This window comes from Mirounga leonina, unplaced genomic scaffold (genome assembly GCF_011800145.1).
Source record: "Mirounga leonina isolate KUSES-001 unplaced genomic scaffold, KU_Mleo_1.0 Mir_150, whole genome shotgun sequence".
In the NCBI taxonomy this organism is placed as follows: Eukaryota; Metazoa; Chordata; class Mammalia; order Carnivora; family Phocidae; genus Mirounga; species Mirounga leonina.
Window position 1 is genome coordinate 32,697,606 of NW_023270374.1, and position 25,732 is coordinate 32,723,337.

The 25,732-nt window shown below is 44.9% G+C and overlaps 1 protein-coding gene across 1 annotated transcript in view; it reads right to left on the minus strand.

The window, feature by feature from the left end:
• Nucleotides 1–25,732, minus strand: part of PTPRT (protein tyrosine phosphatase receptor type T) — a 753,869-nt gene that overhangs the window by 74,848 nt on the left and 653,289 nt on the right. Inside the window, exon 14 of the mRNA XM_035006339.1 lies at nt 15,469–15,659. Within this exon, the coding sequence (XP_034862230.1) occupies nt 15,469–15,659 (191 nt within the window). The remainder of the gene's footprint in view (nt 1–15,468; nt 15,660–25,732) is intronic.

The window sequence follows — 25,732 nt, forward strand, 5'->3', positions numbered from 1 at the left end:
ATTTTGATTACTGTTTCCACCCTGCACCCTGTGGCGTGGGCTGAATGCCCTGCTTGTGGGCCCTGCACTGCTTCTGAGGCTGGACCTGCAATACCTTCAGTCTACACAGCTCCCTGTCTGCAGCTCAGGGGAAAGGAGCATCCACTCACCTTATTACATTGGCCTTGCCTTTTCCCATCCATCCCTTACTAGCTTCAGCCCCAATAAGCAGTCCATAAGCCAAACAGTCAGAAATTCCATCAGTGGGCTGTGTTTCATAGGCAGGCAGCACCACTGCCTGTGAAAAGCCCAGCTCATGCACAGTACCCCCTTTCTTGCTTCCAGTCTCCCATGTGTTAAGCCAACCTGGGTGGGTCTTCTAGAGAAGAGGTAGGCACACTTTCTGTAATGGGTCAGAGACTGGGCAGCATGGGCTTTGTAGGCCAAGTACTCCATGCTGCGGCCACTCAAACTCTGGTTGCAGAGTGAACGCAGTGACAGACAAAAGGCAAACAAATGGGCATGGCTATGTTCTGATGAAACTTTATTTACGAAAACAGGTGTTGGGTTGGATTTAGCCTGTGGATGCACTCTGCCGACCTTTTTTCTAGAAGCGTGACCATGATCCTCAACTCTGCAGTGGTTGGGTAGGTAGAACTAGTCCTCATTCTGCGACCTTGCCATTCTAGATGGAATGGAGATGGGGTGGGAGGCCCTTGCCTGAGCTGCCTGGCTAAGCTGTGTTCCCCAACCTCGCTTTCCCCAGGGTTTCAGAAGGGGGTACTAGATTGTCTTCCCAATCTCTGCCCTAAATCTGAGTGTGACAAAAATGCCACGGAGAGAGGAAAGTGCTTACTTTTCAAACGGAGGGCCTGTCTCTCCTTTTTCTCCTCGTCCTCTTCCTCCTCCTTCCTCCTCATTACAAATGACCATCTCCCTGCACCCCCCTTGCCACTTGCGTAGGACAGCTCTTGATTGCAAATGGTTCTTGCTTTTTACATGCAACTCTTGGAACTCAGACTCCAGCCTGGGGCCTCATTCTCCTGGCCAGGCCCGCTAGCACCAGCTGTTGGCAGACAACTGCCGAGCCCACATAGTCCTGGCTCTCCGCAATGGTGGGCTGTGACTGTCTCACAGGTAACACTGGACTTCTCAAGGTTTAAGCCCACTCTGGGGATGGATGTTCTGCCTGAAACTCTCTGTGATAAAAGCCAACTGTTCATTCCATTATATCCACCCCAAAGTGGTATGAAACCAAGAATAGGACGCTCCAAATATTTTCATAATTATTTTGGGGGAAAAAGTCTGTTGAGTACCTACCATGGGCTAGGGTTTCGGTTATAATTCGCTGAGAGTTTTGTTATGGCTGTACATTAGAATCATCTGATGGAAGCTTTAAAACTCCCAAAGCCACGGCCCTATTAAGTTCAGTCAGACTCTCTGGGGATGGGACGCAGGCCATCGGCAGGGTTTAAACTCCCTGGGTGATTCTAATGCACAGCCACAGTTCTTGCAAATAGTGAATTTACCCGGAGAAACACTTTCCCATGAGTCTCCTCACTGGTTTCTCTTGCTTTGGTTTTGTCCCCTCCAATCCATTCTCAACTGTAATCAGAGAGATCTTTCTAAAATGTAAATAGGACCCAGTTACTCCCCTTGCCATTATCTTCAGGATAAATTCTAGTCTTTAATTCAAGGTCCCTAATGACTTCACCCTACATGCCCCTCCAGCCTCATTTCTTGCCCTTATATTAATATTCCAAAGATAAGGAACTAAACGTAAGGCCCACAGACAATGTCAGGTGTTTCAAACTTCTGAGACTGACTTTATATATGCCGTTCCCTCTGCCTGAAATTCTCTTTCACCTGAGTCTGCCTGGAAGACTCCTACATACCCTTTAAAACCCATTTCAAGCATCTTCTGTTTTGTGCAAACTTCCCTGCTAACCCTCCCACCACTCCATTTCATCCCCAGCTAGTCGGTCACTTCTATTATTAGATGGACTCCTTTATATCTAATAATTTGAAAGTCTTGTCTCCCAACTTGATGATGGGCTACTCCAGGAAAAGGGCAGCATCTTATTCATGTCTGTCTCTCCAGAGCCCAATACTGGCCTATACTTCATATGTACCTGAATCCCCTTTATTTTTTATTTATTTATTTATTTTTTAAGATTTTATTTATTTATTTGACAGAGAGAGACAGCGAGAGAGGGAACACAAGCAGGGGGAGTGGGAGAGGGAGAAGCAGGCCTCCCACGGAGCAGGGAGCCCGATGCGGGGCTTGATCCCAGGACCCTGGGATCATGACCCGAGCCAAAGGCAGATGCTCAACGACTGAGCCACCCAGGCGCCCCCTGAATCCCCTTTAGAATAAATGAATGGATTGGACAGACGGTTAAAAATATTAGTGGGTAAGGTGGCTTCTGTGCAGTCTCTTTAATCTCAGAGGTGTATGTGACCTTGAAAATTATCTGGTTGTGTTCCCTTCCACAGTGGCCTTCTGGGCAGTGGACAAGCTGATCCATAGCATCTGCTACTTGGATACCCTCAGTGACAGAGAGCTCACTACCCCCACAATGCTTCCTGTCTCACTTATGGACAGTGTTCTGCCTCTATGCACTTTGCCTTTGCCCTATGCTATGGGGGACCCACAGAATTAGCATGCACCACAGTATTGCAACACTGCAGAGATTTGATGAAGATCGCTGTCCACCCCCAGAGTCCTTAAATGGCACAGTTTGGGAGCTGTCTCAACATCCAGACCATACCCTTCAGGAGGCACCCAGCATGCTGATATCCTTTGAAAAATCTTAAGATAAACAAAGCAGCTGTGATAAGTGGCCCTTCTTTGGGAAACCACATGAGCCCCTGATGCAGCCCTGGGAGTCTCTGCGTCCCTGGGTGGGGCTGGGGAGAGGAGGTGTGAGCCTGGGCTGGGATGCTGCTGACCAAGGTAGAGGAGGCAAGGCCTAACAGAGCCACCTAGGAGGGAGCAGTAATGACCCCCCAGTTGGCAGACTTTGATCACATATCCATTTCCCTTTTTAGGGAGCTGCAATGTAATAGGGGATAATCTCTTGAAGGAAGAAAAAAATAGGAAGGGGTAAAAGTATGAAAGGGAGACTCATCTCCATCTTCAAAGTGAGGCAGCCAAGGGGCATTATTTTTACATTAGCGGCTAGTTACAGTAGATTGACCAGGGAATGGCGGCGGTCATTAGGAGCTAATCACATTCTTTTCAAACCAAAATTGCCAGCTCATTATATTCATCCATTATCAATCTCCGCTTTCCTCTTCTCATTCTCTTCTCCCGAGAATGCAAGCTCTATTTTTACACTCTCCTCTGAGTGTGGAAATGTTTTCTACTCTTCAACAGTGTTGCTTTTCTAAGGCAATCATTTGTGGATGTCCTAAAGGATGCATTTGGGGATGTCCTCATCCCTGGAGGTCTGAGCTGTGGTATTCACAGAATCCTCAAAAGTCAGACCTGGAAGGATCTTCTGAGAAAACCACTGCTTCACTATAGAGATCGACAAAGTGAGGTCTAGAAACAGGCAATGACTTGCCTAAGAACACAAGCTGAGTGAATCCATCTTCCTTCCGCTCCTCCTCCCTCCTTCCCACCCTCCTCTCTCCCTCCCTTCCATGGCAACTATCTGGGTGCTAGGCACTGTGTTAGGTCCTAGAAATAATAGCGATGGATGTGGCACACAAGATCTCAGGAACTTAGCTCTAGTTGTGGGAAGGTACAAACAATAAATAGACAAGATAATTACTGTTTATAAACCAGTATATCCCAGTGCTGTAAAGGCAATAAATAAGGTGTCAGCATAGACAATGCGTGGGAACAAGGGACTGCTTCAGGTAGAGTGGAGTGCGCAGGACCTTTTGAAAAGGTGACATTTGAGAAGGAAAGTGGTAGTTGGCCTGGCACCCACAGCCGGACCCCGTGTCTTACTGTTGAACATAAACAATCTCACAGAATGCCAACATCAGACGAGGCTCCTCTGAGACAAGGATGGGGCAAGGCATTAACATGACCACTGCGTAGTCCTAACTAAACACAGAAACAGTATGAATATTGTCCAAGCCAAAAAAAATATAACCAAACCTCCCCCTATCCTGGCTAAGAGGAGTGACCACTGTTCCTTTGCCACTTACAGCTTTAGCCTCTGTCCGGTGTCCCCTTATTACAGCTAGCTTCATTAAGGGGACCTTACCACTGCCTAACGATGCCCATTCCAGAACAAAGCCCCATATCACCCAACATAGCCCACAGCCTCGGAGCCCCTTCTCACGTCCTCTTTCTGAGATGTCCTGCAGTATTTAAACCTGGCTTGCTCCACTCCAGGTGTGTTCCTATGTGTTTCTCATTGACGCATTTGGGCTGAACACTAAATGATGAGCAGAAGCCAGCCATGGCAAGAGCTGGGGGAAGAATATTCCAGGGCTGAGAGAAGAGCAAGTGCAGAGGTGCTGAGGTGGAATGAGCTCTGTGTGTTCTGGAGCTTGAAGTGGGGGTGCTCTCTGGGGTCTAGAGAATAAGAGCAAGCAAGCGATGCATAATGTGGATGGGAGGGTGTGGTGAGCAATGGCAGTTGGTGAACCACCAAGAAGAATATGAGTTTTATTCTATGTCAGTGAACATGCTTTGGATGTGCTTTCAGATGAGGAGGCTGAGCCAGTACCAGCAGCATGGTAAGTGGCTTGGAGCTCTTGCCTCGTGAACCCTCCCTTCATCCTTGCTGCCAGGGTTCATAGACTTGAGGATAAAATTCTGATCTGGCGCCTAGTCCAGACTAATCCTCCCTGTGACTGCGACCCACCCATTCACCCATCCAGCCTCGCTCCCAGCCACGGAGCTCAGTAAGCCAGACACTCCATGTACCTAGAGAGACCCCGGTGGGGGTCACAGGCTTTTCAGGCCCTGCTGTGCTGAGTCAGTCCATAGGACTGTGCAGCCTCCCTCAGTTTCCCCACTTACTACTTTAGTTCCCTACTCTAACCCAGAATTGCTCCTGATGCTTAACTGCTTCCTTCGACCTGTTGGTTTGGCTCTCCTGAGAGAGGAGGGTCCTTTCTGAAGCTTGCCATCCTTCTTTGCACACTATTCTTTGTACCTAAGCCTCTTCTTTCACTTGTGCCCAAATAGTGAAACATCAGAGCACAGAGCTTCGAAGAGAGATGCACCTGCAGTCCAAGGCTGAGCGCGTCCTGGTCCATTTCATTTCCCTGTTCACCCCCTATCCTCGGCCGATTTTGCCAGTTATGATGCCCCTCTTACTCCCTTTGATTTGACTGTATCCTTGGGGACAATTGGCTATGATATGCCCTGGGGTGCAGCACAACCAGGCCCAGGGAAGGCTGACGAGGCACTTCCTGGCCACTGCCTCAGGGCACAGCCGAGGGCTACTCCCTCCATGAGCAGTCCTGCCCTCCAGGACTTCCCCATGACCCTGCCCACCTCGGCATTCTCTTGAGGCAGGCAAGACTCCAGAGAGTCCCCGCCAAGGAGGCACTCTGTCCCCTGGGTCTTTCATTCATTTTTCTTGTCAAGAATACCTCTTGCCCACCAATGGTGCCTATGAGTCAGGGAAAAGGCAGGGCTTTGCAAAAGGCAGACTAGACTAGAGAGGGGATATTTTGTCACTCCAAGTCTCAATGGACTTTTCTGGAAATTAAGTCAATAAAACGTCCTTCCCAGCCCTGCCTGTTTCTGAGCCTGGCCTGCAGGGTGGGTGGGGGGTGGGGACAGCTGCTCTGCGGATGTTGGGTCGGCTCGCTCCCGATCCAGCTGCCGTACCTGAGATGTGGAGGCACAGAGGAAGTGGCTATTTCTATGCTCAGCGCTTAAAATAGTGAGCACTAAGAATGGTTTATAGCCTACCATGCTAAAAAGAAAAAAAATGCACCCTTCAGGTTAGGGGTGGGGCAAGGGTTTGACCTTATGGGGCAGCGCGGGGAATTTTTTGCCAGTGGAACTCTTACGTTTCTTGGGGTTTATGTGATTCTATGCATTTGTTAAAACTTATGGAACTGTATACCTCTGCCCCCCCCAAATGGATCTGATAGCATGTAAATTAAAAAAAAATGAAAAACAAATACACCCCATGGAGTTTGGTGATGATTAGGGACTACCCGAGTAACTGTAGTGGGCTCCTCACCCCATGCCTAGTGCACAGGTGTTTGGAAACTCTTCCATCCCAGTCTTGCCTAAGGATGTGCTCTCGAGCACCCGTGGCTTACTTCTGGAATTCACTTTCTGCCTCCCCTTGATCACAAACATCCAGTTTATTGTCGTAAGACCAAAGATGGGGGCTCCTTGCCACATCCACCCTGGTTTCCCTTGACCAAAGGGCTCTCCGGGATATAGGATTTTCATTTTAATACTGGGGCCATCCCGGACAAACCAGGACAAATCATTCACCCTAGAAATAGGTAAGACCGAGTATTCAAGAAATGAGAGTTTCGTGGAGCTGTTGGAAGCTAAAGGTCTGGTCTCCACGGAGGTCCATGAGTTCAGTCAGCACCCACATTTCCTGAAGTCCATGGCTAGCTGGTGGATGGGAAGGGCCACCGTGGATAGCTGTGTTGGTTGTGCACAATGCAAGAGTGCCATGTCTGAGGGAGCATCACACATCTGGTAGACACGATACATTTCTGTATATATTACAAACAAGCATCTCGAGACAGGTGCGCCTTTTGCTCTTTCACCCTAAGGAGCTGTAGGAGCTCGTGGTGGCCCCGGCAGAGCCCAAGCTTGCAACAAACGCCTCTTTCTGTGCTGAAGAGCCCATGCCTTAGGGATTATAAATGTGGATTGAGAAGGCAGGAGAGGATGACTAATGACATCTACTAAGAGTGGCATCAGGAGAGCAAATATTATTGCGACCATGTCACTAAACAGACGGTAATTTATGAGTTCTGCTGGGGAAGCTGAGTAGAAAATCAGACGGCAGTGAAATGGGGGATTTGTCTGTGACAGGAGCTCTGATCAAGGTGGAAGAGTTGAGTGCGTGTCTGTGTGTAGAGTCACAAAGCACCGTTTAAAAAGCCCCCATTAGGGTGCCTGGGTGGCTCAGATGGTTAAGCGTCTGCCTTCGGCTCAGGTCATGATCTCAGGGTCCTGGGATCGAGTCCCGCATCGGGCTTCCTGCTCCTTGGGAGCCTGCTTCTCCCTCTGCCTCTCTCTCTCTGTCTCTCATGAATAAATAAATAAAATCTTAAAAAAAAAAAATAAAAAGCCCCCATTAAAAGCTACAAGGTTTCTTTTAAAAACAAATTTTAGGACCATGGTTCTCAAATTTTGGTAGTCATTCAAATTTCCTAGGCAATTTGGCCAAATGCAGAGGCCTGGGCCCTGTCCTGTCTCAATGCACCTGCATCTTAATGTTGTTTCCTAACTTTCCAGGCGATTCTGACACGTCACAGTTTGAGAACCACTGTCTTAGGCAGTAAGGTAAATGGAAACAGCAGATTCCTGGGGAAGAGTCAACTTAAATTTTAAGGCAGATACTTGGTGCTCCTACAGAGACAGCCCAGAGATGTGAGAGTCTTTCTACGTTGGTGTCTTTCTTTAAGAAATACTGCCTTTTTCTCTCTCTCAACAAATAAAATCTTAAAAAAAGGTGGGGGGGGCAGTCTGCTTCTCTCTCTGCCTTTCCTCCTGGCTTGTGCTTTCTTGCTCACTCTCTATCTCTCAAGTAAATAAATAAAATCTTAAAAAAAGAAATACTGCCTTTTTTTTTTTTAACCTGGATCGAACTATTCTTAATCACAAAGATTTTTGCCAGCACTTTGTAATTCAATGAAGTTGATATTAGTATTTATATATTATTATGCAGATGGTTGGGAGAAGAGAAAGGAGTAAGATTCTGCCTCTGCCCTCATGAAGCCTACTGTCTCCTGGGGAAGCTCACACAAGGGTACCTCTTTTCCTCCCAGCTCTGAGCCCATGATCTGGGGGATGCCTGCATCCCATTCCAGGCTACTGACTTGTGGTCCCCTCCATACACCGTCTCCATCTTTGTGCATGAGCTTCTGGGTGGCTGTCTCTGGGCCAACAGCTCTTTCTTGAAACAAAGTCAGCCACAGTGAAGGGAGGGATATTAAAAGCCATCACTATTGCCTTGTTAACTTTATCCAGGAAAATGGCAAGAGGTGCAAAATTCCTCTTTATCTCCCCAACTGGTTTCATTTTTATTTCTCTTTTCATGGGCAGGAATCTTTGTTTCTCTTCCAAGAAGTGGTTCGCAACATTTCAATTCTTTCATGTTTCCAAGCCCCTGCACACCATGGTTCCCTCGGCCACACATGCTTTTCCTCCACTCAGCCTTCTCTTACTTTTCTTCAACTCAGTATCTCATCTTTTGTGAAGATTCTGATTGATCTTGGCAGTAATAACTGACAAAAAGCAAAAATAAACACCACCACATTGATCCTGGGCTGGCCTTACCCATGTGCTGCAAAGCATTTTAAACTGGGGTTTGTTATGTAAGTACAAGGTGTAGTAAGACCATGATCTTCCTTTAAAGTAGGGTCTTCAATTCCTTTATTGAGCTTTCTAAGTATCTCCAGGGCTCCAAATAGTGCAAGGTAGACAGTAGGCACTCAGTAAGTGTTTCTGTGCCAATGGAGTAGAAACATATACTATTAGGCTGCAGAAGTCCACCCTATGCAGTCAAGTATTTCACAGGAGGTAATATGGGGACCCAGGGATGGAAGAGTCTTGGCTAAGACCACCCAGCATGTCAGAACAGATCGAAAACCAAGTCTTGACTCTTGGTCGAGGGATTTTTCTCTGATACCATCTGGAAATTACTCACTTGTTTACAGAGGGCTCTCATATCAAATGCAGAAAATACTGTTTGTTGGATTACAATTATAAGTAGAAAATAAAAATAAGCTCAAAGGAAAACACTGAGTTAATAGTCTCGCCTACATGAGCTTTTTCCTGCTAGAAAATCTTTCAAGTCCAAACCCACATGGTTTACTGATGTCTTTGGGCCACCCTCTGGAAATGGCTCATTTTCTCCTTATTTTAACCCACAGGGAGTGGAGTGAAATGAGCAGGTGGAGTCCAAGTCTTCCCGTTTTGGTCACTGTGAGTCCCCAGAGTTGGAGAACAGCCATGGTTTCCCCTTTCATGACTGGGGCACCTGCTGCTAATTCCCCAGCCCCTCCCCAGAATCACTTTCACTCAAAAATTAAGGAAAGGGACCAGAATCTCTTAGGAGTCACCTGCCAGTGGATGTTCTGTGACTAATCTTATCAACTGAGGAGCGAAAAAGTTATGGGAGAAGCAGAAGGTCTACTCTGCCTCTGCTCAGGAGGCTCTGAGCAGAGAAGGGGGCACTGGGGTGTGGAGACCCCCCGTTCGAAGGCTGTCTGCCACTAGCCCCCACAGATGACTAGGAGAAACATGGCAACACTAGATGAAGCCAGACATGCATGCAGCATGTCTGTCCAGAGCTGGAGAATGAACAAATGTTTGCCCTTCATTAGGCTGCATCCTATTCCCCCCAGCTGTTCCTTGTTGCCTTAAATAGTCTTAATGGGGCTGTAATAACCAGATACCTTCTGGTTGCCCCACTGGGCTCATCATTCATTATGGTGACAGACTGCCCGGATTGGACTGGGATTAAAATGCTTCCCTTCTCTCCATGACAAAGTCACCTCCTCCTGTTGTTTCGCATCTTCTTTGAGCCTACTACTCTTCTGACCATGATGATGCCTGGGCTTACCAGGCTCACAGACAACCCTTCTCTCCAGCCAACATCTCCGAGCATGTTGGCAGGCTAGGGTTTTTGTTTTGCAACTGGGGAAGGTGGGAGAATCTGGGCTGGGAGAAATAGGACAGGGAGAAGGGAAGACTCTGCAGTCCAAGATCATGTGCAGAAGCCTCTTAGCTTCAATGTGGCTGGGTTCCATCGCCTCTGTGAGGGGATGTCACATGCCCCATGACATCAGATGTGACCAGCAGCAAGTAGAGTAGGTGAGGTGATGGGTCTGGGGGCACAGGCAGGACATGCACTGGGGACTCCATGGGTCTCCTTAGACCAGTGTCCCTTAACCTTGAAAGTACATTATAGTTACCAGGAGGGCTTAGAAAATACAGATTTCTGGATCCCACCTCCAGGAATTCTGATTTAATTGGTCTGAAGAACAACTTGGGCATTGGTGTTTTTAAAATTTCCCTATGTAATTCTAATGTGTGGCCAAGACTGAAAACCTCCAGGCCTCATATTTGTATGGGAGGTGCAGTTAATTTGCCTTAGGTCTCCTTGAGTTCCTGGGAACCCAGGGTCCCTGGTCAATCATGGTTGCTAGGACTTGAGATGTAACTATGGAGGGCAGACCCAGAAAGGGGTCCAGTGCGACTATCAATAGGAGGGAGATCCAGCTGGCCTGGACAATTAGTTCCTACCTAGGCTCACAAAATATGTGGGACATAAGCATTTTTTAGATCACTTGGACCAATCCCTTTTCCCTCATTGCATAAATATGGAAATGGAGGCCCAGAAAGGAGAATGACCTGGCCAAGGTCACCCAGATACTTAATGAAAGAGACAGGACTTGAATCCAGGTGTTTTGACTATTAACTCAGAACGATTCATACATGAATTCAAGTCATTGAACTTAAAATATATATATTGAGAGACTCAAGTTTACATGCCAAAGAGCATGAGCTGATTTTACGTCTCTACCTGAGAGAATGTGTGTGGGCTTGTCTGGGCTCTGGGCCCAGTCTCCTGGTTTGAGCAATTCCATCTTTTCCTTCAATTAGTGTCCTCGTCGCCTACCCGCCTACCTGCCCCTGGTCTCCCTGCTCTGATCTATGCCAGACAATTAAATCTAAAATGCTAATTCAACTTTAAAAAAATGCTGCTCCCTTCCATGGTTCCGCATGACCCCTAGAATAAAATCCAAATTCCTTAGCCTGACAAATGTCCCTTTGCTTCCCTACCCCAGCCCACTCCTTCGTGCAACAAACACAGTTTGTGTGCCAAACTGCTTCTGGTTCTCTTCACTCAACCTGCTATGTGTATCTCCATGCTGTAGCCTGGTCTAGTCCCTCTGCCCAGAACACCCTTCTTTGCTTTCATCTGATTATTCCTATTTCTCAAGCTTTGGTTTAGGCTTTATGTCTTCCAGAAAGCCAGTGGCCATCCATCCCCAGGCTAGGATGAATGCATGCCACTCCCAAGGGTTCCCATAGCACTTGACTGTGACATTTTGCCAAGATATTGAAGTGATCAGTTTATATGCCTGTGTCTAAGAATATGCTCTAAATTCTCCCAGAAGGCTAGGGCTCTATCTCTTCTCAGTTCCTAGAGCCTAGTACAACATCTGGTCTATGGAGAGTACTCACACATTGAGCTGAAATTCCACAAGGCTCAGTCTTTGGTTATCATCTCTGTCGATGCTCACTTGCTTCATGACTTTGAGCAGTCTTATGGCTTTAATATCATCTATATGACACTAAGTCCTGAAGTTTCTCCCCAACTCACGCTTCTTTCTCAAATTCCAGACTCATATATCCAACTACCTACTATCCCTCTCCACTATCAAGTTTAATAGACATCTCAAACTCAGTTCAAAATTGAATTCCCAGTTGTTCCATTGGCCCCAAGTCTGTTCTCCCCATGGCTTCCCCATATCCGTTAGTGATAACCCCATCCTTCCAGTGGCTCAGATAATAGCCCTGGAATCACTCTGGATTCCTCTCTTTCTTTCACACACCATGCCAATGTACTAGGAAATCCTGTTGGTTCTATCTGTAAGATATATTCAGAATCCAACCATTTCTCACCACCTCCATTGCCACACCTTGATTGTGTCGCCTTTGTCTCTCACCATGGCATTACTGCCATGGCCTCTGAACTGGTCTCCCTGATTTTACTCATGTCTTCCTATGTCTCTTCTCAACACAGTAGCTAGAAGGAGTATTGCAAAATAATGTCAGATGGCTATTTATCTTCTCAAATTTCTGCAGTGGCTTTCCATTTCATTCAGAGTAAAAGCCAAAGGCACTACGTGGTCAGATCCCCCTTTACTTCTCCAATGTCATCTTATATTACTCTACTCATGTCACTCTTGGCCTCCTTGTACTCCCCTGATCTGGAACTTTCTTCCTCTAGATTTCTTCCACCATGTGTCTGCTCAAACCTTATCCTTTAATTAATGACTACCTTTCTACCCTATTTAATATTGGAACCCACTTACCTTATGTCCCTGGAATATACCATCTCCTTTCCTTTCTCCACCCTTTCTTTTTCCATGGTACTTGTGGAAGATTGTATCATCCAAAGATTGTATTTTCCAATATCTCCTGTTCTGCATTCTCTTTTAGAATCTTGCAAATGCCTCTCTATGCATCAAGAGATGGAGTCTAATTCCCCTTCCTTAGACTATAGGCAGTTATTACTTGCTTATGACCAATACAATGAGGTAATAGTGATGCTTTATGATGTTCAAGTCTAGGTCACAAGGGATGATGTACTTTCTACCTTATTAGCTAAGAGACTTGCCTTTGAAACTATGAGCTACCACGTAAGAAGTCCAACATCCTGAGGCTACCATGCTGTGAGGAAGCCCAGACCACCCGAAGAGGCCATGTGTAGGTGTTCCAGCTGGCAATCCTACTGAGATCCCAGCAGACAGCCTGCAGCAATCACTAGATATGAAAGGAAAGACACTTTCTGATGATTTCAGCCCCGGCCTTAGAGCCTTCCATGTCAAAGTTTCAGACACCAAGGAGCAGAAGCAGACCCAGTTGTGCCATGTTCAAATTTGTGACCCACAAAATCAATGAGCACAATACATTGGTTGTTTTGTGTCGCTAAGATTTGGGGTAGTTCCTAACACAGCAAATAGTCTGTTTCACTGTGTAACATACTACATGAGTGGGAGGAGGGGCAAAGGGAGAGAGAGGATCTTGAGCAGACTCCCCACTGAGCACAGAGCCCCATATGGGACTCGACCCCTGAGATCATGACCTGAGCTGAAATCAAGAGTCAGACACTGAACCAACTGAGCCAGCCAGCCGCCCCTGAGAGGTCAACTTGTCAAACCCACTCATTTGTATGAAACAAAACAAAACAAAACAAAACAAACCTGAGCAGGAGCAACAGGCAAGAAAGAACACGTAGCATGTTGGTTTGACAGTAGGATTAGAGGCCCAGGAACCTTATGTCTACAACAGAGCATAGTCTTCAAGCAGACCTGTGACTCATATGCCTGTTATATAGATTCCAGACATCATGGGAGCTTTGATGATCAAAGTAACATCCAGCTCGAGTCTAGGAAAGGGGACGGGCACATTGTGGAAAGATTCCCATAAAGTAACGCTTCCCAATTAACCTCCAGTTAATCAGAAAATGTAACTAGAAGCTAAACATCCCAGATAACTGATTAATACAATTTGAACAGATTGAACGCAAGGCTGGTCTAGTTAGCGATGTTTCCGTTTGGGGTCTAAATGATGGAACAACATGCACAGTTTTCTCTCTTACTATGTAAGTGGACCGTTTCCAGGTTAGAAAGTTTAGAAAATTCAAAAAGGCACAAAAATAAATTTTAAAAATCAACCCAAATCCTATCACACAGGGATGGATACTTTCAAAAAAGATATCATTCTGGAAAGAAAAGTACTAAAGGAGTCAAATGTATTTGTATTTTTGCTTTCAGATGTTAGACCACAGGTTCTAGAATAGTGTTTCTCAGTCTTTGACTATTTGTTCCCCTTTTGGATAAGTCAGCTGTCTCCCTTAATGCTATTCAAACCTTAAAACAAATGAAATAGTAGGGCTGATGACCTATTAAACCATCATGACACTGAATGTGCCTTTACCAATAGCACTTTCTCTCCTGACATTCACTCGCCAGTCAGAGCTACATAGGTGTGCATAAGCACGTGTGTATAACACTTTCAGGGGCTGGGACTATTCAACAACACCCCTAGGAAATAAGGCCCAGGGACGGGAGGTGATGAGACAATCTCCTTCAACTATTATCCCAATTTCCTCCAAAACTTATAGACTGAGCATATGAAAAATGCTCTTTTCCTTGGACCATATTTGAAATTAAATGTACATTCTCTTGAGCTGGTCATTACTCCTATCCATTGACATAAATGCTTTTGTTCTCATAAGTGTGTCAAACATGCCCCCTGCCACCATGTTTTATACTCTCCTAGTTTTAGGACCAGACCGGCCCCTTAGAAATCACCTTATCCAAACTCTCCACTCAACTAATAAAGAATCTCAAAACTCAGGGAGCAAAATGATATGCTAATATCACACGGTTTATTGTATTGGAATCTGGCTGTCTGGATCCCAGTTTAGCACAATTTCATGACCTCATACAGCTTGTGAAATACTGCTTTGTAAGCTTTTTCTCAGAATATAGTCTGAGAGATAAACTTAGTCTGCATTATCAAGAATTCCAAATGTGTAGAGTCTGAGTCAATGCGTCCCATTGCACACAGTGTAACTGAAGCAAGCATATTTGGGGCACATGCTGCATGTGAAATAAAAACCCACAAAAAAACTAGTACATATAACTCAGAGCCTGGCATACAGTAGATGCTCGAAAGATATTTTGGGACGGAAGGAGGAGAGGGAGAGAGAGAGAGGAAAAGGAGAGTCAAAGAAAGAAATGCTTGTTTTCAGAGCTGGCTCCAGGAGGAGGCTTGCAAAATTCCTCTGGGGGTGTGAGGTGCTCTTTAGTTCAGGAAAACAACTTAATGAATTTTTCCTCCTATTTTACTTCACTCTTTGTAAAAGGTGAGGCCTAATGGGCAAGGCCTGAAACAAAAGGAGGGAGGCAGAGAAAGCTGAGTTGTTCTGCATAATAGTGAGGGGAGTGTAGGAATTCTTTTCCAGGCTGCTGGGAAGAAGAAGAAGAAAAAAGGAAGATTTTGAGGACACCGCAAAGGACTTTTGGTGGGGAGTGGACAGACATGTGTCAGGAGACCAGAACCTCAGGAGGACTTCTATTCAGGTACTTCCTGTACTTTGCTCCAGTCCTTCTCTTATTCCCCAAACCTCAGTAACAACCACTACTCACAAAGTCCTTTGCATTAGAGATGCTCTGGGGAGGGAGGAAAGGGATGAGCAGGGGTGAGGAGAAGGTACAGAGAGAGAGAAGACAGCAGACACCAGAGGTGACACTGACTTGGCAGGGGTGTGGGATGGGTGTTGAGCAGCAGAAGCAAGATAACGAGGCCAGAGCAAGTCTCCCAGAAATCACTGGGTTTTTTTTTTTTTTTTTTTTTTACAATAGGTAGGATGGGGTTTGAGCCATTCTGTCTTCCTATTGCAGGAAAGTATGAGTGCAAACTGATTCAGTATGTCTGGGGGGGACTGAGATGGTGCCTCTCCAGCATGCCCCCAAGTGATGCTGATGCTGCTGGTCTGGGGACCATACCTTGAGTAGCAAGGATTTAGCATCCATAAAACCTCTGCACCCCCGTTGGTCTCTTACCTCATATTCCTCCTTGAACCCGTAGCCCTGGCCTCTCTTCATCTGCGTGATGTGCTGTAGCAGGTCAGCCACCCGGATGGCGGGCTGGAACTGGTCCCGGGGATAGCTCATCTCCACGGGGTCGCAAGCCCGGTAGGGGTGAGTCTGGATCGTGAGGGTAGGCTGGGACAGCTCCCCACGGCTGCCATCTGCTTCAAAGAGAGGGAGGCAAAACACACATCACCTATGAGAGTTTTGCCCTCTGTCCTCCCTGCCTCCCCCAGGGCGGGGGGAACTAACTCAGGACTCAGGTGATCAGGAAGCAGCAGGAAGAACAAAGACGCACTGCTTCCCTTGCATGGCTGTGGAGGTCGATTTAAAAATCAAAACAACAAACCAACCAAAGAACACATAACCCTTTGGGTTTGTTTCTATTCCAAGGGTGCGTATCGGAGCAGAGACAAAATTCCAAGTTGGCTGTCATCCTCTGTCTGTCTCAGTCCTTGACAAGGGTGGTCTTGGCTAATCCTGGCCAATCCCAGAACAAGTGAGAAGCCAGATGGCTGTTTAGGAAGGAGGATGCCAGGAAATCATCTCTGGTGCCTGCCTGTAAGTGAGGAGAGAGCCCCAGGTCTCTGGAGATCAGAGCCTCGTGTCTGCTCCTGGTCCATTTGCCTACATCCTCGAGAGGAACTGAAGCCAGTTGTGGACCCCCAACCGGTAGCAGGGACGCTAACCCTCTCAGCTGCTCTCTCCAGCTGTGGGCTCTGCAAGAGTGATCGCCTTCTGCTTATGGTCTAGTTTCCCCACTGCTTAACACTCTTGATCCAGGAGTGTCGCTGAACCTACCTGTTAGGTTAAGGAAGCCCAAACCTCTTCCTTTAGTCCTGCTAGCTTCTTCTCCCAGGCCTGGGTCCTATGCCCCATCTCCTTTCTCAAATCTCTCCTTGATAGAAGGTCTATGCTCTCCTTGGTAATAGTTTTCATACCCACTGAGCTGTGCTGACTGGTCTCTTGGGAAACCATTCTGCTGGGGCTAGATGTGAATCCCCCTGTTCCCTTTGTACCAGAACCACCACATTCTTGCCCTACTGACTCCCTGGCAAGCATATATTACTGGTCTTTCAGGGCTAGTTTGTCTTTCTCACAACCATCTAGGCTTGGTTTCCCGCACCTCCTCCCAGAGACACGGACAGTCTATGCCCTAGAGCCTCCTGGTATGGCATGCACACAGTGAGAACTGCCATATTTGATGTGACTCTCCCCAGATTTTCAGGTCCCACAAGATACCCGTGCAGACCCCATTTCAGTCTATGCCATGTTCACTCCCTGGGAGGCTTTAGCATATATTCCTGACTTGCTGCAACTTGTCTTTTCAAAATTCATGTTTCCTTTAGCTTGTCTGTCGCTCATGTCACAATAATCCCCCAGACATTGATTCTGTATATAAAAGTGAAATTTTCTATGTGACAGCAAGAGCAAAACTGTTCCAAGCAAGGAAAGGATTGCCAATGGAAAGATCTAGAGTGTACAGGTTTCTGTACAAGGAGGAAGGGCCTAGGTGAGATGTTAGCACAGCTTTCCTGACCACCCAGAAGAAAAATACTGCTTACTTCTTCTGGAATTGTAGGTAACAGGTAGTACATTTTCACTGGCATTGTTTCAATGTAGAGCTTTGCAAATGTGGGGGCTGCTCCTCTCCACCACACCCATGGGATCAGGAGTCAGATTTATTGAGAACTCACTCTCAACGTGCCAGGGATGTGGTAGGTACTGTCAATGTGCAGCACACAGATTTCACCCTCAAGACTTGATAGTCTGGTATGGCAGACAGGCCAGAAGAACCATCTAAAGCACAAGAACAGAAGCCGGAGAGGCCAAGCACATTGGGGGAAGAGCAAGGAGGCTGGGATGGAGAGAAGGTGGTGGGTGGAAATGTGAGTGGGCAAAGCTGTAAGAGTTGATGAGAGCTAGGTAAAAGAGGTTGTAAATGGGTGAGAATCTCCAAGCCAGTGGGCAGCTGCTGAAGGGTTTTAAGAAGAATTCCTCTCTTTAAGGACACACTATTTTGCTGCAGGTGTCCCAGCTGTCATAGATATGAGGCCTCCTTCCAGTGAACATCACTCCTGTGATGCTATGGTGGGTTGGGGATGGGGAAGGGGCACTTGAGTTTGCTTCTCTAGATGCTGCACTTCACGATCCCCAGGACAGCATGAGCTGGAGTCCGTGCCCAGAGCCCTGTGTCTCCCACCTAAACCACCAGCGCATATGGGGACAGATGTCTTCGGAGACCCGTGGTCTCCCAAAGGCCCTGGGGTGTGGCCTGCCTGGGATGCCTGCAGAGACAGGCATCTTCGGAATGGGCCCCTGGCAAATTTTGTGAGAGGCCAAATGTTCCCCAAACCAATATGGGTATTTTCCCTAAACACATTGCTAGACAGACTGTAAACTTGGTGTCAGCAAAACCAACACTGGAATGGAAAACAAATGCATTTGAAATTTAACAACTTGTATCGCTGTAACATTTGTCATAACTTCAACGCGGGTGCTAATGATGCTATGAAGACTCAGAACCAAGGGGCTTTCAAGGTTTATTAATTCAACTAGTTGGACTCCCTTTTCCAATGTATCTTACCTCACCTATTCCCTTATTAACCTCTGATAATGCAGAAGTGATGCCTTTTATCACACCCCATTTCACCAGACGCACTATACTTAATTTCCCGTCATTAGGTTTAATGAAAACCCAATTTCACAACTCACTTCTCTCAGGAACCTACAAGTAAAGCTACGTTTTTATCAGCCCCAATTAAAAAGCGTTATGATGCTCCTATTCGAGAGGGAGCCTTAAAAGTAATGTGCGATTGGGCTGCTAATTCAACAAGGGCGCTAGAATTCACATGCTGCTCATAAAATGTAACTCAAACCAGCTGGCCCAGGAAGAGAACACTGCTCATTTTTCTCCTCACTAGACCCTTAATTTTCATGCCATTTCAACTTCTCATGTATGGGTCTTGCATGTTTATTTATCACATAATCATATTTTGGATGTCTTCTGCACCTTTTTTATAGCTGTTGCCTAAGCCTGTGAATTCCCCTGCAACTTTTGTGGCTGCCTGCAAGGGGCTTGTGGGTGATACGAATGAGATCCCCGGATCACCACTGTCCCTCTTCTGGTTCCCCTCCCGTCTGGACTTGACCTATTTTTTTTTACCCCCCCTGCTACCAGTCATTATTGATCTCCCTCTAGCTCCAGCCACATATTTCCAATTACTTGCTAAGAATTGCTACTCCAACTGGTTAATAAATATTTACTGAGTACCTATATTGTGCAAAGCACGGTGTTAGATTCCACGTATGTACATACAGGAGGGTGGAGGAAAGTGTGTTCCGTGGGAGATAAGCATGCCACAGCGCTTGCAGGAAAGAAGAGATAAGGTGTACATCAACAAGTCTAACAAAGGTGGGAAGGGACAGGTGCCCAGGATGTGGGAGGGTGATGTGCTGCGGAGCTGCGAACCCCAGAAATGTTTCTCAAGCTTTAGGCACTCACACCCCAGCTCCGTGGTTTTGCACATCAGCTCTGTCTGATAGAACTTCCCACAGTGATGGAAATGGTCCATATCTGTGTTGTGCAATATGACAGCCACTAACCACAAGTGGTTCCTGAGCATGCGAAATGTGGCTAATGTGACAGATGAACTGAATTTTAAGTTCTGTTTAATTTTAATTAATTTCAGTTTAAACATCCACATGTGGTTTATGGCTACTGTATTGGGCAGCACAGATTTCGAAAAGAAAAAGGGAAATAGCACTTGAGTCACATAATAGGGCAGAGAGGTCCATGGAAATACAATGCAAGCCATATAAGTTAATTTAAAATTTTTTTTAAAATTTAAATTCAATTAGCCAACATATAGTATATCATTAGTTCCAGATGTAGTGTTCAATAATTTATCAGTTGTATATATTACCTGTCCTCCTTAATGCCCATCATGCAATTACCCCATCTGCCCACCCATCTCCCCTCCAGTAACCCTCAGCTGACCTCGGCCGCAGCAACTTCTTGCTAGACAAGTCTCCAAAGGCAAGGGAAACAAAAGCAAAAATGAACGATTGGGACTTCATCAAGATAAAAAGCTTCTCCATAGCAAAGGAAACAGTCAATAAAACTAAAAGGTAACCTATGGAATGGGAGAAGATATTTGCAAGTGACATACCAGATAAAGGGCTAGTATCCAAGACCTATAAAAAACTTCTCAAACTCAACACCCAAAAAACCAAGTGATCCAGTCAAGAAATGGACAGAAGACATGGAACAGACATTTCTCCAAAGAAGACATACAAATGGCCAACAGACACAAGAAAAAATGCTCCACATCACTTGGCATCAGGGAAATACAAATAAAATTTTCTTATAGCAATATTAAGTAAGGTAAAAGGAACAAGTGAAATTAATTTCAATAATACATTTTATTTGATCCAATACACAAAATAGTATTTCAACATAGAGTCAGTATAAAATTATTAATGATATATTTTACACTCTTTATTCACACTAGAACTTTGAAATCCAATGTGTATTTTGCACTTACTTTAGTGTAGTCTTATTTCAATTCAGACTAGCCATATTTCCAGTGCTCAAAACCAACGGGTGATTGGTGGATGGTGCAGGTGGATATAGACTTACCCAGAGCCAAGTCAAGTCCTAAAGAGAGCTGATTTAGAGCTACAGTGAACTTCAAAGACACTGATCTAGTGGAAAGCAGCTCTAACACAGCACTGCCCAATAGGCCGTTTTACGATGATGGTAGCGTTCTGTGTTGGCGCTGTTCAAGATGGTAGCCCCTAGCCACCTGTGGCTACTGAGCAACTGAAATGTGGCTCGTGTGACTCAGGAACTGAGTTTTACTTTACCTTAATTTCAATTTAAGTTTAAATAGCCACGTGTGGTCAGTAGCTGCTGTACTGAATAGTGCACATCTATATGATTATGTCTTAAAATTTTTCCCGCAACTTTCCACATTTTTAAATTTTATTTCATTATGGATGATAATCAAACATGAAATCATGGGTGCAATATGCCAGTTTTTGTTTCATGCTCACTGGAACGTTTACCTAACTATTTCAGAACTGGCCTGACCATGTCCCGTGAGAGGAGCATGATCTACCCCCTGAGAAACGCTGTGAGTCTGGGTCCCAGAATCAGACAGAATGGGGTTTGTATTTTTAATCAACCAGTTGTGGGCTGTGTGATCTTGGCCAAGCGACTACAATTTCTGAGCTCAGGGTTTTCATCTGTAACACAGGGAAGGTGCATGTGAAGATTTGAGGACGATGCCTAGCTTCTGTTAAGCAGTGAAGAAACATTAGCCACTCTGATGTTGGACAAGCTCTGCTGATCAGCATGAGACAATCTCAGACCAGCAAGAGCATCTGGGGAGTCTTTTAGGCCCTCTTTCTTCTTTCCTTCACGACACACTCCATGGCCATCTAAATATTTTAGTCCATTCCTGCACGACTATTCCATCAGGTTCCTCATGGGTCTTTCTGCCTTCACAGTTTTTAAAAAAAATTTTTTTATTGTTATGTTAATCCCCATACATTACATCATTAGTTTTTGATGTAGTGTTCCATGATTCATTGTTTGTGCATAACACCCAGTGCTCCATGCAGAACGTGCCCTCTTTAATACCCATCACCAAGCAAACCCATCCTCCCACCCCTTCCCCTGTAGAACCCTCAGTTTGTTTTTCAGAGTCCATCGTCTCTCATGGTTCGTCTCCCCCTCTGATTTCCCCCCCTTCCTTCTTCCCCTCTTGCTATCTTTTTTTTTTCTTAACATATATTGCATTATTTGTTTCAGAGGTACAGATCTGTGATTCAACAGTCCTGCACAATTCACAGTGCTCACCATAGCACATACCCTCCCCAGGGTCTATCACCCAGCCACCTCCCACTCCAGCTACCCTCAGTTTGTTTCCTGAGATTAAGAATTCCTCATATCAGTGCCTTCACAGTTCTTTTTACACAACTTTGATCAAGTCATTCATCTTAGCAGAAGCCTCCACAGAGTCCAGACAGAATTTCTTCACTAGCCAACCAAATTCCTATGTTTTCTATTTCTTATTTCATCAATCACAATTCCTCTCCATCCATGTGCCCATTAAGGCAGGAGAGCATGAAGAATGGATGGGTAAACATCTGGAGACTGCTTGCTGAGAGGGGAGAGTCTGAGCCCAGAAAGAAAGTTGAGGTGGGGATGAGGCTGGCTCACCTGCTCAGAGTGGAGACCTGATTAGCACAAACACAGTGGGTGCTGTGGCAATAGCAGGTGTCAGGGTCAAAACACGGAACCTGAAGATAAAATCTGGCTTCAAATATGAAGTTCAACTCTCTAGCTATGAGATGTCAGGTAAGTTACTAAGATCTTTATTTGTAACTGGCATTAGAGATGGAGATGACCATCATCATCATCATCTAAGAAGGTCGCTGTAACTTGTTAAATGGGGTCCATTGGAAGAAGCCTCAAGGTGGCACCTGGCTAGCAGGCAATGCCTCATCCTACCAAATATCAGTAAAGCCTCAAGAAAATAAACTTGTAATAGCATTGAAATCTAAGTCTGTGAACTAAACTAGCATCAGAATTTGGGAGGAATATCCATTAATCATGTCAGTATCACACTGCCTATATGCATGAAGATGAAGAATTTTGTCAAAATTTCTTAAGCATCTCTGAAATTGTATAAAATCACCTTTCACCTGATTCAATGTAGGGGAAGTTTCCCTCTAGAGTGAAAGAGATTGCAATTTCTTTGGTGAAGCATCAGATGAAGTAGTTGGCTTGTGTTCAGGAGCCACGTTGTAAGAGAAATTTATTCTGTATTTCCAAATTCTGGACTTCAACTAGGAGAAGTGTATAGATTTGTGACCCCTGAGGCACAGTAGATCCACACCCCCATCTCACATCCACTCTGGATGTGCTCTCACTCAATGGAACAGTAGATGAGCTAATCTTCTCTTCAAATATGAACCTCACAGTCAGTACCCTTCCAGCCCTGGCATCTGGCAACCACTGCTCTGCTTTCTGTTGTAATAGTTGTTTTTTCTGGAATGTAACGTATATGTAATCATACAGTACATAGTGTTTTGCAACTGTTTTTTCACTTAGCAGGAAGCTTTTGAGGTTCTTCACGTTGTTGCACGTAGCAGCAATTTGTTTCAGTTGCTACACATCCTCACCAACACTTGTTTGGTAAGGTTTTATTACTTTTAGGTAAATTTTTATTAATTTTAGGCATTCTAGTGGTTGTATAGTAGGATCTCATTGTCATTTAAATTTGTATATTTTTATGTACCTATTTGACATTTATTTTCTTTCTTTGGGTGAGGTGTCTGTTCAAATCTTCTGCCCAATTTTTTTTATCTTATTATCTTATTATTTTTTTTATTTATTTTTTTTATTCTTATGTTAATCCCCATACATTACATCATTAGTTTTAGATGAAGTGTTTCATGATTCATTGTTTGTGCATAACACCTGGTGCTCCATGCAGAATGTGCCCTCCTCAATACCCACCACCAGGCTAACCCATTCTCCCACCCCCCTCCCCTCTAGAACCATGTTTGTTTTTCAGAGTCCATCGTCTCTCATGGTTCGTCTACCCCTCCAATTTCCCCCACTTCATTCTTCCCCTCCCGCTACCTTCTTCTTCTTCTCTTTTTTTTCTTAACATATACTGCATTATTTGTTTCAGAGGTACAGATCTCAGATTCAACAGTCTTGCACAATTCACAGTGCTTACCAGAGCACATACCCTCCCCAGTGTCTATCACCCAGTCACCCCATCCCTCCCACCCCACCCCGCACTCCAACAACCCTCAGTTTGTTTCCTGCAATTAAGAATTCCTCATATCAGTGAGATCATATGATACATGTCTTTCTCTGTTTGACTTATTTCACTCAACATAATACCCTCCAGTTCCATCCACGTCGTTGCAAATGGCAAGATCTCATTCCTTTTGATGGCTGCATAATATTCCATTATATATATATATATATATATACCACTTCTTCTTTATCCATTCATCTGTCGATGGACATCTTGGCTCTTTCCACAGTTTGGCTATTGTGGACATTGCTGCTATAAACATCGGGGTGCACGTACTCCTTCGGATTCCTACTTTTGTATCTTTGGGGTAAATACCCAGTAGTGCAATTGCTAAATCATATGGTAGTTCTATTCTCAACTTTTTGAGGAACCTCCATACTGTTTTCCAGAGTGGCTGCACCAGCTTGCATTCCCACCAACAGTGTAGGAGGGTTCTCCTTTCTCCGCATCCCCGCCAACATCTGTCATTTCCTGACTTATTCATTTTAGCCATTCTGACTGGTGTGAGGTGGTATCTCATTGAGGTTTTGATTTGGATTTCCCTGATGCCGAGCGAGATTGAGCACTTTTTCATGTGTCTGTTGGCCATTTGGATGTCTTCTTTGGAAAAATGTCTGTTCATGTCTTCTGCCCATTTCTTGATTGGATTCTTTGTTCTTTGGGTGTTGAGTGTGATAAGTTCTTTATAGATTTTGGATACTAGCCCTTTATCTGCTATGTCAATTGCAAATATCTTCTCCCATTCTGTCGGTTGTCTTTTGGTTTTGTTGACTGTTTCCTTTGCTTTGCAAAAGCTTTTTATCTTGATGAAGTCCCAAGAGTTCATTTTTGCCCTTGCTTCCCTTGCCTCTGGCGATGTTTCTAGGAAGAAGTTGCTTCGGCTGAGGTCAAAGAGGTTGCTGCCTGCGTTCTCCTTTAGGATTTTGATGGACTCCTGTCTTACACTGAGGTCTTTCAACCATTTGGAGTCTATTTTTCTGTGTGGTGTAAGGAAATGGTCCAGTTTCATTCTTCTGCATGTGGCTATCCAATTTTCCCAACACCATTTGTTGAAAAGACTGTCTTTGTTCCATTTGACATTCTTTCCTGCTTGTCAAAGATGAGTTGACCATAGAGTTGAGGGTCCATTTCGGGGCTCTCTATTCTGTTCCATTGATCTCTGTGTCTGTTTTTGTGCCAGTACCATGCTGTCTTGATGATGACAGCTTTGTAATAGAGCTGGAAGTCCAGAATTGTGATACCGCCGGCTTTGCTTTTCTTTTTCAACATTCCTCTGGCAATGCGGGGTCTTTTCTGGTTCCATACAAATTTTAGGATGATTTGTTCCATTTCTTTGAAAAAAGTGGATGGTATTTTGATGGGGATTGCATTGAATGTGTAGATTGCTCTAGGTAGCATTGACATCTTCACAATATTTGTTCTTCCAATCCATGAGCATGGAACGTTTTTCCATTTCTTTGTGTCTTCCTCAATTTCTTTCATGAGTATTTTATAGTTTTCTGAGTACAGATCCTTTGCCTCTTTGGTTAGATTTATGCCTAGGTATCTTATGGTTTTGGGTGCAATTGTCAATGGGATCGACTCCTTAATTTCTCTTTCTTCTGTCTTGTTGTTGGTGTATAGGAATGCCACTGACTTTTGTGCATTGATTTTATATTCTGCCACTTTACTGAATTCTTGTATGAGTTCTAGCAGTTTTGGGGTGGAGTCTTTGGGGTTTTCCACATAAAGTATCATATCATCTGCAAAGAGTGAGAGTTTGACTTCTTCTTTGCCGATTTGAATGTCTTTGATTTCTTTTTGTTGTCTGATTGCTGTGGCTAGGACTTCTAGTACTATGTTGAATGGAGTGGTGATAGTGGACATCCCTGCCGCGTTCCTGACCTTAGGGGGAAAGCTCTCAGGTTTTCCCCATTGAGAATGATATTCGCTGTAGGTTTTTCATAGATGGCTTTTATGATATTGAGGTATGTACCCTCGATCCCTATACTCTGAAGAGTTTTGATCAAGAAAGGATGCTGTCCTTTGTCAAAAGCTTTTTCTGCATCTATTGAGAGGATCATATGATTCTTGTTCTTTCTTTTGTTAATGTATTGTATCACATTGATTGATTTGCGGATGTTGAACCAACCTTGCAGCCCAGGGTTAAATCCCACTTGGTTGTGGTGAATAATCCTTTTAATGTACTGTTGGATCCTATTGGCTAGTATTTTGGTGAGAATTTTTGCATCCATGTTCATCAGGGATATTGGTCTGTAATTCTCCTTTTTGATGGGGTCATTGTCTGGTTTTGGGATCAAGGTAATGCTGGCCTCATAAAATGAGTTTGGAAGTTTTCCTTCTGTTTCTATTTTTTGGAACAGTTTCAGAAGAATAGGTATTAATTCTTCTTG